The sequence below is a fragment of the Ranitomeya variabilis genome, chromosome 3 (assembly GCF_051348905.1).
Source record: "Ranitomeya variabilis isolate aRanVar5 chromosome 3, aRanVar5.hap1, whole genome shotgun sequence".
In the NCBI taxonomy this organism is placed as follows: domain Eukaryota; kingdom Metazoa; phylum Chordata; class Amphibia; order Anura; family Dendrobatidae; genus Ranitomeya; species Ranitomeya variabilis.
In genome coordinates this window covers 247,401,332-247,415,460 of record NC_135234.1, presented here as the reverse complement: position 1 = coordinate 247,415,460, position 14,129 = coordinate 247,401,332, and the positions used below count along the sequence as shown (strand labels likewise).

Here is a 14,129-nt window from a genome sequence, read left to right as displayed (position 1 = left end):
TCTATGGGGCAGCTCCCATCACCTTTTTTTCTCAGGTGTATTCTGCATGCGAGAGAAATCGCAGCATGCTACAATTGTACACGTATATCGGCCGAGTGTCGCCAATGCAAATCTATGGATGCGAGAAAAAAAATCTGACAACATACATACCATCCGTGTGACTTGCGAGAAATACGCACACATGTTCCTTATTTCAGCCCATTGAGCCATTAAATTCAATGGGGAAAAGCAGTGAGAAATGTAAAGCCATACGCATGTCATACAGATACATGGGTGCGAGAAAATTGCATTGTAAATGCATTACACACAGATGACCATACGGAGAACACTTGTGCGACTCTCGGCAGGGAGACTTGGACCGATTTTTCACACGATAAATGTGACCCCGGTCTTAAAGTAACACTCGAGTGGTTTAAGGGGAAACGTGTAAATGTTTTGGAGAGGCCTAGTGGGGTGGCCTAGTCAAAGTCCAGACCTTAAGCTAATTGAAAATCTGTGGTCGGACTTGAACATTGCTGTTCACCAGAGGAAATCATCTAACTTGAAAAAGCTGGAGCAATTTTGCTTTGAGAAATGGGCAAAAATACTAGTGGCAGAAACTTATACAAAGCGACTCGCAGCTGTAATTGCTGAAAAAGGAGGCTCTACAAAGTATTGACTTTAGGGGGGTGAATAGTTAGGAACACTGAAAAGAAAAAAAGTTAAATCCCTCCGGAAAGCGCAGAAACTTATACAAAGCGACTCGCAGCTGTAATTGCTGCAAAAGGAGGCTCTACAAAGTACTGACTTTAGGGGGGTGAATAGTTAGGAACACTGAAAAGAAAAAAAGTTAAATCCCTCCGGCAGTGCAAGGAAAAATGGCTGTGTTGGCAGCAGTGCGAAACAAGTTAGAAACGGTATCCAGCAACAGGTCTTGGGATAAATAGTTAAAACAATTAGTTTATAAAAAATCAAAAAAGAATAAAATGAAAAAAAAAAAGAGAGCTATTGCCAGGAATATGCCCAGCCTTATGCACTTTGAACTGTCATGTTCTTAATCAGTCTGGCATGATCCCAGACCTGTTGCTGGATCTCTAACTTTTCGTGCACATTGAATTGTTCAGTTTTTTTTCCTATTTGTTGTTTGTTTCACAATAAAAAGAAAAAATATTCACAGTTGTAGGCATGTTCTTTACATGAACAGATGCAAACCCTCAGAAAAAAAACAGTTACATTCCAGGTAGATAGGTAGCAAAACACCAAAAATGCCAAGGGGGTGAATACTTTTGCAAACCAATGTATAAGGCTGCGTGTCCACATTCAGGATGGCCGGTGGTATCGCCGGAGCGGCGAAGCCTTCTGGGACGCGATGATGCCGGATGTGTTAACTGTACACATCCGGGATCATCGCACCCCTCCCATAGGGCCCTGTGTTATGCCTTGCGGTGACGCTGCATCCCCGCAAGGTGAACGGACATGCTGCGATCTGAAAAGACGCGCAGCATGTCCGGAGTCGCAGGGCCGCCGCGTGCGGGTTTCCACGCATAGTGGACACGGGATTTCAAAAAATCCCCTCCACTATGCTGGAACATCTGGACGCTGCGTGTTTGACGCTGCAGCTCTGCGCAGCGTCAAACAAGCAGCGTTTACTGACCGTGGACACATACCCTAATGCTGCTTTTTTTGCGGCTCAGACTCATTAATCTCAACAGGGAAAACCACTATTCAGGTATGTGCACATTGAGCTGGTTTTTTTTGAGCTGGTCAAAAACTATGCATTTATAAACTATGCATTTAGATATAGAGGAAATTTGGGGAGTTTTTGAGCAGGTTTTTATTTGAACAGTACCTGGTTTGCAGTGTTTTCCATCAACAGCATCTTCAAAAAAGTGTCATGCACTCTCGCCAGCCACTTTTCAAAACCTGATGCGGAAGAAAAACGCTCAATAGATGGAAAGTATTAACAGCAAGTCGTTTTACAATAGGAATGAATAAGGAAGGTCCTTCAATGTTTTTCAGAGCAGACCCCATTCTAAAAGACTTCTCAAAAATCCTGTTGGTGATTACCTTAAAAACACCAAAAAAAATGGACAAGCTGTCTTTATAAAAATGCACCCTGGGTAAATAAACGCAAGGTAGACAAACTGCAATGTGTGACTGAGATTTTAGAAATCTTATTCATTTAACTACTACTCAGTTTTCTTCTGCCCTAAAGCAAAATTGCTATATGTGAATAAGACCTAAGGGCTGTCCCACACGTCCAGATAATTCCGGTACCGGAATAAATCGGTACCGGAGTTATCCGTGTCCGTGTGCCTGGGAACTCACGTAGGCCATACGTGCGGCACACGTGTGCCGCCCGTATGGCGAGTGGGTACCACACGGAGCGTGTGGTACCCTGCATCGTGCTGAAGCTGCGATTCATATGTTCCCTGCAGCAGCGTTTGCTGCAGAGAAAATATGAATAATAGTGTTTAAAATAAAGATCTATGTGTCCGCCGCCCCCCCACCCCCTGTGCGCCCCCCCCCCCCCCCCCCGCTGTTCAGAAAATACTCACCCGCTCCCTCGTTGGCTGTCGCTCCTTCCTGGTCTGGCCCCATCTTCTCCTGTATGCGGTCACGTGGGGCCGATCATTTACAGTCATGAATATGTGGCTCCACCTCCCATAGGGGCGGAGCCGACTATTCATGATTGTAAATGAGCGGCCCCACGTGACCGCATACAGTAGGAGGCGCCGGGCAGAGAGGAAGGAGTGACAGCCAACGTGGGAGCGGGTGAGTATTTTCTGAACAGCGGGGTGGGAGGGCGGGGGACACATAGATCTTTATTTTAAACACTATTATTCATATTTTCTCTGCAGCAAACGCTGCTGCAGGGAACATATGAATCGCGGCTTCAGCACCATGTGGGGGGGGACAGCGCTTACTGTAGCGCTGTCTCCTGCACGCACACGGACCCCAGACGGAGAACGTCCGTGTGAGGTCCGTGTTTTACACGGACCCATTGACTTTAATGGGTCCGTGCAATACGTGCGCTCCCACGAACACTGACATGTCTCCGTGTTTGGCACACGGAGACACGGTCCGCAAAAAATCAATGACATCTGAACAGATGCATTGATTTTTATGGGTCTACGTGTGTCAGTGTCTCCGGTACGTGAGGAAACTGTCACCTCACGTACCGGAGCCACTGACGTGTGAAACCGGCCTAAGAGACTGTTTAGGGTATGCAAATGTAAATGCACTCCCTGATTGACAGCCTGCACTGCACACATATGCTACAGGGAGGGGCGTCAATCAGTGTGCAGGGAGGAGTGTGTTCAGTTTTGTGAGCTGTGAGAAGCAGCACATTAAAGGGAATCTCTCACCCCTTTCTTTCCATTTGAGATAAAAAATATGCTTCAATTGTGCATGATCTCTGCATTACAGCAGTAACTTTCATATCCCCCGATTCCCCACCTTTGCTGAAAAAATACTGTTGTAATCTCTCCGTTTTTGTATGTAAATTCCCCGGTCCGGTCCAATGAGCGGGGTCTGTTCGCCGTTTCTCCCCACCTCCTGCCTTGCTCTACGCTCTTCTTTCCTGAGTTGGCATGGTTTTCCTGCGCAACGAAGTGGCCTCTCGCGCGTGCGCAGTATGTTTTGCCCAAAAGTGGGCAAAGCATAAAAATCATTATTGCGCATGGGCCATTTTACATTATATTCTGTGCCCCGGAAGTCTTGCCATGGAAGGGGGGCATAGAACGTAATGAAAAAAGCCGACGCATGCACAATAGTGATTTTATGCATTGACCACAGTTGGGCAAAGCATACTGCGCAGGCGCTAGAGGCCAAGTCAATGCGCACGCGCAGAAACTGTACGGAATCTGTGCTATTCACAGATCTCGTTACGTCGAGAACGCCGAGGAGCAGGGGGAGAGACGGTGAATAGGCCCCGCCCATCGGACCAGGGTAATTTACATACGAAAACGGAGAGATTACAAAGGTATTTTCTCAGCAAAGGTGGGGAATCGGGGGATATGAAAGGTACTGCTGTAATGTAGAGATCATGCACAGTTGAATAATATTTTTATCTCAAATCGGAAAAAAAGGGGTGACAGACTCCCTTTAACCCAATGATTGGAAGAGAGCGGCTATAAGGCGAACATAACTTCATTTTCTCCCTGTAGCCGCTGTTCCAGTAAGCCGGAGAAACATTATTTAACCCCATCACGACCGAAGACATATAGATGCGTCATAGGTCGTGCCTCTCCCTTTTCTGCGGGCTCTGGAGCTGAACCAGCATCTTTTCCAGCACATGACAGCTGATTTGAGCTGTCATGTGCCCCTTACAACCGCCGGCTGTTAACATGTTAAATGCCACTATCAATCTCTGACAGCAGCATTTAACATAATGCGCCAGATGAGCCACACAACCCTGCCCTTCACATGATCAAGGGGGTGTTGATGACAACTGGGGGGTCTGTCTGCACAAGACCCCCACGCTTGTTATTGTCGATCTGCTATGAGTGCCGCCCAGTGGCTGGCGTTCACAGCAGATGACCATTTCTGCTATACATGGCAGGCTAAAGCCCTGCTATGCATAGCACAAGCGATCGGAGCTTCAAGTCTCCTATGGGGACTATTGAAGCAGGTAAAAATTAGAATAAAAAAGTTTTAAAAAATATTAGAAAAAAAAGTTTAAATCACCCCTTTTATGCCCCATTCAAAATAAAAAAAAACACATATTTGGTGTCGCTGCGTTCAGAAACACCTGATCTATCAGAATCTAAAACTAAATTAATCCAATCAGTAAACAGCGTAATGAGAACAAAAAAAAATCAAAAGGACAGAATTAAATTTTTTTTTGTCGCCTCAACATTGCATTAAAATACGATAACAAGTGAGCAAAATATGGTATGCACCACAAATTAGTATAACTAAAACATCAGCTCAGTGCGCAAAAATAAGCCCTCACCCAGCCACAGATCTCAAAAAAATGGAGACACTACGGGTCTTTTTTCTTTTTACAAACTTTGGATTTTAACCACTTAAATAAAAAAATAACATATACATGCCTTGTATCTACGAGCTCATAAAACAATTATGGAATAGCACTTTCTTTGCAATTTCACTGCACTTGGAATTTGCTTCCCGTTTTCCAAAATTAATTATGTAAAATTAATGATGTCATTCAAAAGTACAACTCTTCCTGCAAAAAAACAAGTTCTCACATGGCCATATTGAAGGAAAAATAAAAAAAATTATCGCTCTGGAGAGAAGAGGAAGAGAAAACGAAAATACGGAAAATCCCAATGTTTTGAAGGGGTTAAATGCCAATTGCCTTCAGATTACCCTTATATCTGCAGGTAAATAGCATTTAATTTTGGAAGTGACAGGTTCCCTTTAATAAACATTGCCTATCCCACCCCCAATGCCTTCAGCTCCATCAGCTGGTCGCTGAGATCAATCCGCAATAAAAATCTGCATAATAATGAGCATGTTGCAGATTTTCCACAGTGTGTGACTGGGATTTGTGCTGTGGATTTGTGGTGCAGAATTCACATCACAATTCTGTGACACAGGAACTTGATCTAGGTCTTGTTTATAAATTAGTGATGTATCTTCTTGAACTGAATGACACAACGATCTAGTGAAATACAACTTTTCATAACAAGGAGCCACAGAGTAAACAAGTGACCGAACCCTAACAGCAGAAACATCAATGGAATGTCCTCACCTACTTTCTACAGCAAGGAATCACAGCTCACAGAGTTCATTTATGATTAACCAAGTTGTACGACTGCTGAACACGCAAACAATCGACATATACAGGGCTAAAAACGACAGCTCCAATGGCTAATAGTAACATATCACTTTAAAAAAAAGAAAAAAGAAACAATGTTCACAAATGATTTCTACTGGAAAACAAAATATATTTGATTTGAATCATATAAAGCCATTACATACAACAGTGCTTGATGCATAGGTCTCCTTCAAGTGTCGGTGTTTTCTAGGTTATTATTTATTGGTTATAGACTATGGCAATGTTTTCTTGTTTGCTTTTCTGGCAATCATTGGTCCACAAATAAAAACATGTCCAATTTCGATCCACTTTTCGTGAAAAAAGTAAGCACAGCACATGGATGCCATCCGTGTTGCATCAGTAAGTTTTTTACGGTTTAATGGATAGGAAGAGCTTGGAAACCTACTACACGAGCCAACTGTACTATTGATACAACTACAAAAAAGACCTTATACAGCTTGATACAAGACATTTTTTATGGTTGGTCATAGAAAACATATGCAACTACAGAGTTATATAGCTGATTCTGTTTGGCAGAACCCTGCAAACACTGAACACTATGTGAGTTTACGGTGGCTCAGTGGTTAGCACAGTAGCTTTGAAGCGCTGGGGTCAAATCCCACCAAGGACAACATATGTAAGGAATGTGTGTTTCCTCTGGATATTCCGGTTTTCTCCCATACTCCAAAGACATACTGAGAGGGAGTTTAGATTCTGAGCCCCAATGAGGACAGTGACAATACCCAGGGCTGTAGAGTCGGAGCCCATTTTGGTGGAGTCGGTGTCATGGAAATTGAGGAGTCGGAGGTTGTAGACAGGTGTCTTTTATAGTGTTAAGTTCAAACATGTGCCATTGCTACAGGTAATGAGTGAAGGACAGAAGAGCCTCTTACAGAAGTTACAGGTCTGTGAGAGCCAGAAATCTTGCATGTTTTTAGGTGACCAAATACTTATTTTCCACCATAATTTGCTAAATAAATCTTGCCAAATCAGGCAAGGTGATTTTCTGGATTTGATTTCCCATTTTGGTTCTCATAGTTGTGGTCTACCTATGATGTCAATTACAGGCCTCTCATCTTTTTAAGTGGGAGAACTTGCACAATTGGTGGCTGACTAAATACTCAAATTTAAAGGCCCCAGTGCACATTAGAATGACACAAACAGAATCTGGAGATTTTCAACCTAATGTGTATGGTGCCTCCTCACTGATTGTTCCTGGAAAGAGAGATGCCCAGTATGCTGAATTTCAATGTCTGCCAAATTATTTTATTCTCTGGGGTAAGTCGGACAGTGGAGTCAGTAAGGCTAGTTTCACAGCAGGGCTGCGGATGAAATCCTTCTTCCTCCATGAAGCCCCACCCACTGCCACGCCTCTTCCTTCAGCTCCGCATACGTCTGCATGCGTCCTGTGTACCCTATCTTTAACATTGGGTAAGCAGGCCATGCGGATGCCTCCACATACGTCGTTTTGAAGGTACGCCGACTGCAACAAATGCAACATGTTGCTTTTGACGCAGGTCAGCACAGCGTCAAGACGACGCATGCGGAAGCATCCACATTAGTGATAAGCGAGTATACTCAGTATCGAGATTCCCCGAGCACGCTCGGGTGTCCTCCAAGTATTTGTAAGTACTCGAAAATGATTTACATCTGTTAGCCAGCTGGATTACATGTGGGGATTCCCTAACAACCAGGCAACCCCCACATGTACTTATGCTGGCTAATAGATGTAAATCATTCAGCTGCGGCGCAGAAAACTAAATCTCTGAGTGCTTACAAATACTTAGAGGACACCCGAGTGTGCTCGGGAAATCTCGAGTACCGAGTATACTCGCTCATCACTAATCCACATACATCCGCATGGCCTGCGTACCAAATGTTAAAGATAGGGTACGCAGGATGCATGCAGATGTAGGCGGAGCTGAAGGAAGAGGCGCTGCAGTGGGCGGGGCTTCACGGAGGAAGGTTTTCATCCGCTAGTGTGAAACTAGCCTAAGCCAAACCACAGACTGACTCCAACTCCCATCACTGCCTCACTAATGAACATGTGCATAAAGTGCAGCACAGATTCATCTTGGCTGAAAGCAGAGATCCTCAAATCAGGAATAGAACAGAAATTTCTCGGACATTTCATAACTTTACAAAATTCTTAAGAAAACATTTACAGCACATCCTTGCACTGAACTACTGTACCCAATTTATTATATATTTTAGGAGTTTGAGTTGCTCCATTTTATACCAACTCCACCAAAATGGACACCAATTCCGACTCCACCGCCCTGGGAGTAAGTTGCTGCCAGAGGAGTCTCCCCATTTATGTGTATAGGGGGCAAGACAAGCTGTTGGACAAAGGAGCATATAACCTACAGCTATTTAACGGAGTTTTTACATTTTGTACATTTATGGCATTTCCTTAAGATATCACATAAATCTATAGTAGAGGCCAATAAGACCTGCATCTCTATCTCAAGAACCAGGCACTGAAGCATGCAGAGAAATGGCATAAATGTACAAGAATGGAATACCTCTTTAAGGTGTATGACAGCTTTGCATTTCTGAGATTTTTTAATACCATTTTAAAAGGACTCTGTCAGCACAGAATGACTGTTCAAACCAAGTACACCTTTATATACACCTTCTCACCTGTTTATTTCTCCATCTATCTCTGCCCTTCCCTGGCTAACAGAATCAAGAGATGTCAAGGAAGAGGGGAGAGGACATAGACAAGCAGGTGGGAGGTGTATGTAAATTATTGGCCCTGCCATGAAGCACCGAGCGACTGTACTTGGTTTGAACAGATATTCTGCGCCGAGTCCCTTTAATCCGTTTTCTAAAGTGGTACAGGCTAAAAAAAAAGCTGATGGTGGTCAGTTCTGTTGCTTTGTAGTGCTGGGGTCATGAGTTCAAAGCCCAAAAAGGACAACATCTACAAGGCCCAGTGTTCGCGTGTGGGTTTTCCACAGGGTACTCCGATTTCTACCAACACTCCAAAGACATACTGATGGGGAATGTTGATTGTGAGCACCATTGGGGACATTGATGATGTCTGTAAATAGCTGTGGTATAGCACTACATACTGCGAGTAAAAAAATAAATATTAGGCTACTTTCACACTATCGTTGTTTGCTGTAAGTCGGAATACGTCGTTTTGGAGAAAAAACGCATCCTCCAAAGTTGCCCGCAGGACACGTTTTTTCTTCATAGGCTTGCATTAGCGACGCATTGCGACATATAGTCACGCGTCGCATCCATCTTGCGACTGATGCGTCGTGTTTTTGCGGACCGTCGGCACAAAAAAGTTACATGTAACTTTTTTTGTGCGTCGCGGCCGGAACTCCGCCTCCTCCTCCCCGGACATTACAATGGGGCAACGGATGCATTGAAAAACTGCATCCGCTGCCCCCGTTGTGCTTAATTAACACACTGTCCGTCGGTACGTCGGGCCGACGGTTTGCGACGGCCCGTACCGACGGACTAGTGTGAAAGTAGCCTTAGGGTAAATTCCTATACTGCAGACATTTCTGTGACAGAACATCGGTTCCTTTCATCTGAACAGAATTGCTTCAGGTAATTGAATTGGGATGTGCCCTTAGGATGAGGAGTTGAGAATGCCCATAAGATGCGATAGGAACATGAGGTGAATATGCAATCTCCAGGCAGTGTGGCTTCGTCAGGAGAGGAGTTGTAGCTAGCAGAGACGCAGCCTCATGCTGTGTATCTCCAGAACATATAGTTGCATCTGTGTATACCTATATATCACACAGTGGGGACTGGATGGTAGCAGCACAAAGGTTGCTCAGCTGAGGCAACTTTGCTTCTGAGAGGAGGTGAGGGTGCGTAAGGCTATGTGCACATGCTGCGGATTTTGCTGCGGATCTGCAGCGGATTGGCCGCTGCGGATTCGCAGCAGTTTTCCATGAATTTACAGTACCATGTAAACCTATGGAAAACAAAATCCGCAGTGCACATGCTGTGGAAAAAAAAAGGCGTGGAAACGCAGCATTGTTTATTCCGCAGCATGTCAATTCTTTGTGCGGATTCCGCAGCAGTTTACACCTGCTCCTCAATAGGAATCCGCAGGTGGAATCCGCACAAAAACCGCGGTAATTCGGCAGTGCGGATTTCCTGCGGATTTACCAAAATTAGTGCGGAAAAATCCGCACACCATTCCGCAATGTGTGCACATAGCCTAACCAGCCCGACACGAGGGCGCGTGCGTGACCAGCCCGAAACGAGGGCATATTGTGCGACCAGCCTGACACGAGGGCGCGCGCGTGACCAGCCCGACACAAGGGCATACTGTGCGACCAGCCCGACACGTCGGGGGCATATTGTGCGTGACCAGCCCGACGCGAGAGGGCATATTGTGCGTCACCAGCCCGACGCGAGAGGGCTTATTGTGCGACCAGCCCGACGCGAGAGGGCATATTGTGCGTGTCCAGTCTGACGCGAGGGGGCATATTGTGCGTGTCCAGCCCGACGCGAGGGGGCATATTGTGCGTGACCAGCCCGACGCGAGGGGGCATAGTGTGCGTGACCAGCCCGACGTGAGGGGGCATAGTGTGCGTGACCAGCCCGACGCGAGGAGGCATAGTGTGCGTGACAAGCCTGACGCGAGGGGGCATAGTGTGCATGACCAGCCCGACGCGAGGAGGCATAGTGTGCGTGACCAGCCCGACGCGAGGGGGCATAGTGTGCATGACCAGCCCGACGCGAGGGGGCATAGTGTGCGTGACCAGCCCGACGCGAGGAGGCATAGTGTGCGTGACAAGCCTGACGCGAGGAGGCATAGTGTGCATGACCAGCCCGACGCGAGGAGGCATAGTGTGCATGACCAGCCCGACGCGAGGGGGCATAGTGTGCATGACCAGCCTGACGCGAGGGGGCATAGTGTGCGTGACCACACCATATAAAGTAGCCCTCGCCAGGTTCACGTTGCAGCCACACTAATCCTGCCCATGCATTTCTTCCCCACAGAGAGGAATAACAGGGAAGCCTTGACAATGGCCGTGCAGGCACAGGTGGTAAGGGTAACCAAAGCGAAGGGTAATCCCTATTGTCACACATCACACACCAGTGCGAGCCGCCGCCTTCCCGGTGACATCAGCACGAGCCATGGTCTCCCAGGTCACGGTGAGGTAGCCGGTCCCTGGCACACAATGCCGAGCGCAGGCCCGTATCACACACACTGTGAGGAGAGCGGCTCGGCCCACGGCAGACCATTGCCTGCACCGGGGGAGGGGAGCGCCGAGGCTACACGAGAACCAGCTCCAAAGTTTAAAAGGCAGAATGGACGGAAACATGGACGGCCGGAGGGGCTGAGTGACGGCCGGGACGAGGCAGGGATGCTGCTCCGGGAAGGACCGGGCTCCTCGGACTTTGTGAAGGAATGCGCCGGGCTCCACTTCCTGCCCGTACACAAGTCGGCAGCAAGTAACGGTCCTCAGACAAGTGACAATGGCTGCAGGGCACAACTAGTCATCCTCCAGCCGAGCCCCCGGGACCTGCCACAGGGTGGGGTGAGCCGTGCACAACATGACGGTGCAAGAAAAAGTTGTGGGAGATGAGTGACACGAGCCGGGCACACACCAGAGAGCTCCCCGGCCAGCACCCCGCCCCCTCCCCGAAACTACTCACCAGACACCCTGCAGAGGAGCAGCCAGGCGAGGGCACAGGCACAGGGCGCGAGTCCGGCACCGGAGCCCCGTCTCCACGCCATGACTGCGGGGAATGCCGCTGCCTCCTCTCCCCGGATCGCAGCTGCTCTGCTGTAACACAACGCGGCTCCCAGTCCCAGCCTCACAATGCGCGGAGCACGGAGGGGGTGGTGGCTGGGATGCGCCGCAGAACCCGAGCCGACTGGGAGGGGCCAGGCCAGACAGATCTCCGAGGTCACCCGAGAGCTGCTGGGGACCCCCGGTACGAGCATGTGTCCCCCGACAGCTGAGGCCCCGCACTGCTCCCCGGGAGAAGCCTCCCCGCCAGACCCTGTGTGGTGCAGACAGGAGGCGGCGGGAGAAATCCGTGCAAAGTGTGCGGGCGCCGGAGGTGTTCCTGGTCACGTAAGCCCCGCACGTCCCCGGTCTGGGACCATCACAGCCTTACCCCGGTACTTGTGGTGGTCGTGTCAGGGGAAAGTGTCGCCCCGGTAATCCCCGGAGCAGCCACAGTTGTCAGAGAGCCTCCACTGTGTGAGCCATAGGCTCAGGAGGAACAATGTATCTCCTACCGTATACATATCGTGTCAGCAAACACCAGTGGCTACATACGTATCACACACTATAGACAATGCATACATGCGACATATAATGTACCATCTGCTAGACCGCACAGATCGGGCGTCAGTGTGGGATATACACACTCATTTATAGGCTATAGATGTTTATAAAATAGACCATGCATCTGCACATGCCTTAATCAAAAATCTGCAAAAACCCCTAGTCCATGCCCTCTTCATCTCCCACCTTGACTACTGCAACCTCCTGCTCTGTGGCCTCCCCTCTAACACTCGCACCCCTCCAATTTATTCTAAACTCTGCTGCCCGACTAATCCACCTGTCCCCCCCCCCCCCCCCCCGCTATTCCCCAGCCTCTCCCCTCTGTCAATCCCTTCACTGGCTCCCCATTATCCAGAGACTCCAGTACAAAAGCCTAACCATGACCTCTGTTTCTCAGAAGAGGCAATTTGCATATTATATTTCCCAGAGGAGCATTGCGCGGCGAATAAGCCTGCTTACCTTGACAAGCCAGAGATGGTATGTCCCTCTCCATAAGGAGAAACGCTACCCCTTAGACCCCACTCCAGAGCCTCTCACCTAGCCAAATCAGTTCTCATGCTTCTCACTGACGAGGGCCAACAGCCCGAAACACCGTGTCTGCGAATTGAGATACTGATTTGGCTTTTATCCTAAGTCATAGTGCACGACTCGTTAAAGGGTTGATTGTGACTTGTAGGATCGCTACCCCCAACAGGTGGCACTATATAGAGTTCAAGTCCTCTTTTTCTCAGAAGAGGCAATTTGAGTAACTATGACATACAAAGCCATCCACAACCTATTTCCTCCATACATCTGTGACCTCGTCTCCCGGTACTTTCCTGCACGCAATCTCCGATCCTCACAAGATCTCCTTCTCTACTCCCCTCTTATCTCCTCTTCCCACAATCGAACACAAGCTTTCTCCTGCGCATCACCCCTACTCTGGAACTCTGTAGCCCAACATATCAGACTCTTGCCTACTATGGAAACTAGTGATGAGCGAGTGTACTCGATGCTCGGGTTTTCCCAAGCATGCTCTGGTGACCTCCGAGTATTTATGACTGCTCAGAGATTTAGTTTTCATAGCGGCAGCTGAATGATTTACAGCTAGTACCCAGCCTAAGTACATGTGGGGGTTGCCTGGTTGCTAGGGAATCCCCACATGTAATCAAGCAGGCTAGTAGCTGTAAATCATTAGCTTCCGGGAAGAAAACTAAATCTCTGAGCAGTCATAAATACTCAGAGGTCACCCGAGCAACGAGTGCACTCGCTCATCACTAATGGAAACCTTCAAAAGAAACCTGTACAGTAGATCCACCTCTTCCAACAAGCCTACAACTTGCAGTAACCCTCGTTCCACTGTAACACTGCATGACCAGCTCTACCCTCATCTATTGTATCCTCAGTCTCACCCATCTCTTGTAGATTGTGAGCCCTCACGGGCAGGGTCCTCTCTCCTTTTGTACCAGTCAGTGACTCGTTTTGTTTCGAGATTATTGTACTTGTTTCTTATTAGGTATACACTTTTGCACATGTAAAGCGCCATGAAATAAATGGTGCTATAATAATGATAATGTATACATTCTATACAATGTACCATCTAGTATACGTATAGATAGGGTATCTGTGTGTCAGCAAGCACAATAGTGGGATATGTAAATGTATACACTAAGGGTATGTGCACACGTTGCGGATTTCTTGCAGAAAATTCCTGAAGAAAACCGGAAATTTTCTGCAAGAAATCCGCATTTTTTTTTTTGCGTTTTTTTTCCGTTTTTTTCGCGTTTTTTTAGCATTCTGCAAGCGTAATTAGCTTGCAGAATGCTAAAGTTTTCCCTGCGATCTGTAGCATCGCTTGGAAAACTGACTGACAGGTTGGTCACACTTGTCAAACATAGCGTTTGACAAGTGTGACCAACTTTTTACTATAGATGCTGCCTATGCAGCATCTATAGTAAAAGATAGAATGTTTAAAAATAATAAAAAAAATAAAAAAATGCTTATACTCACCCAGACATCTCACCGGCGTCCGTTCCGTATAGCTGGTCTGTGCGCACAGGACCTCCCGTGACGTCACGGTCACGTGAGCGGTCACATGACCGCTCACG

The 14,129-nt window shown here is 47.4% G+C and overlaps 1 protein-coding gene across 2 annotated transcripts in view; it reads right to left on the bottom strand.

Annotated features, from left to right (window-relative positions):
- Positions 1–11,823, bottom strand: part of NECTIN3 (nectin cell adhesion molecule 3) — a 230,479-nt gene extending 218,656 nt beyond the window's left edge. Inside the window, exon 1 of one of the 2 annotated variants that reach the window (XM_077295344.1) lies at positions 11,402–11,823. In XM_077295344.1, coding sequence (XP_077151459.1) covers positions 11,402–11,693 — 292 coding nt within the window. In that variant the 5' untranslated portion in view covers positions 11,694–11,823. The remainder of the gene's footprint in view (positions 1–11,401) is intronic. The other variant, XM_077295343.1, reaches the window with a different exon arrangement.
- Between the last annotated feature and the right edge of the window lie 2,306 nt (positions 11,824–14,129).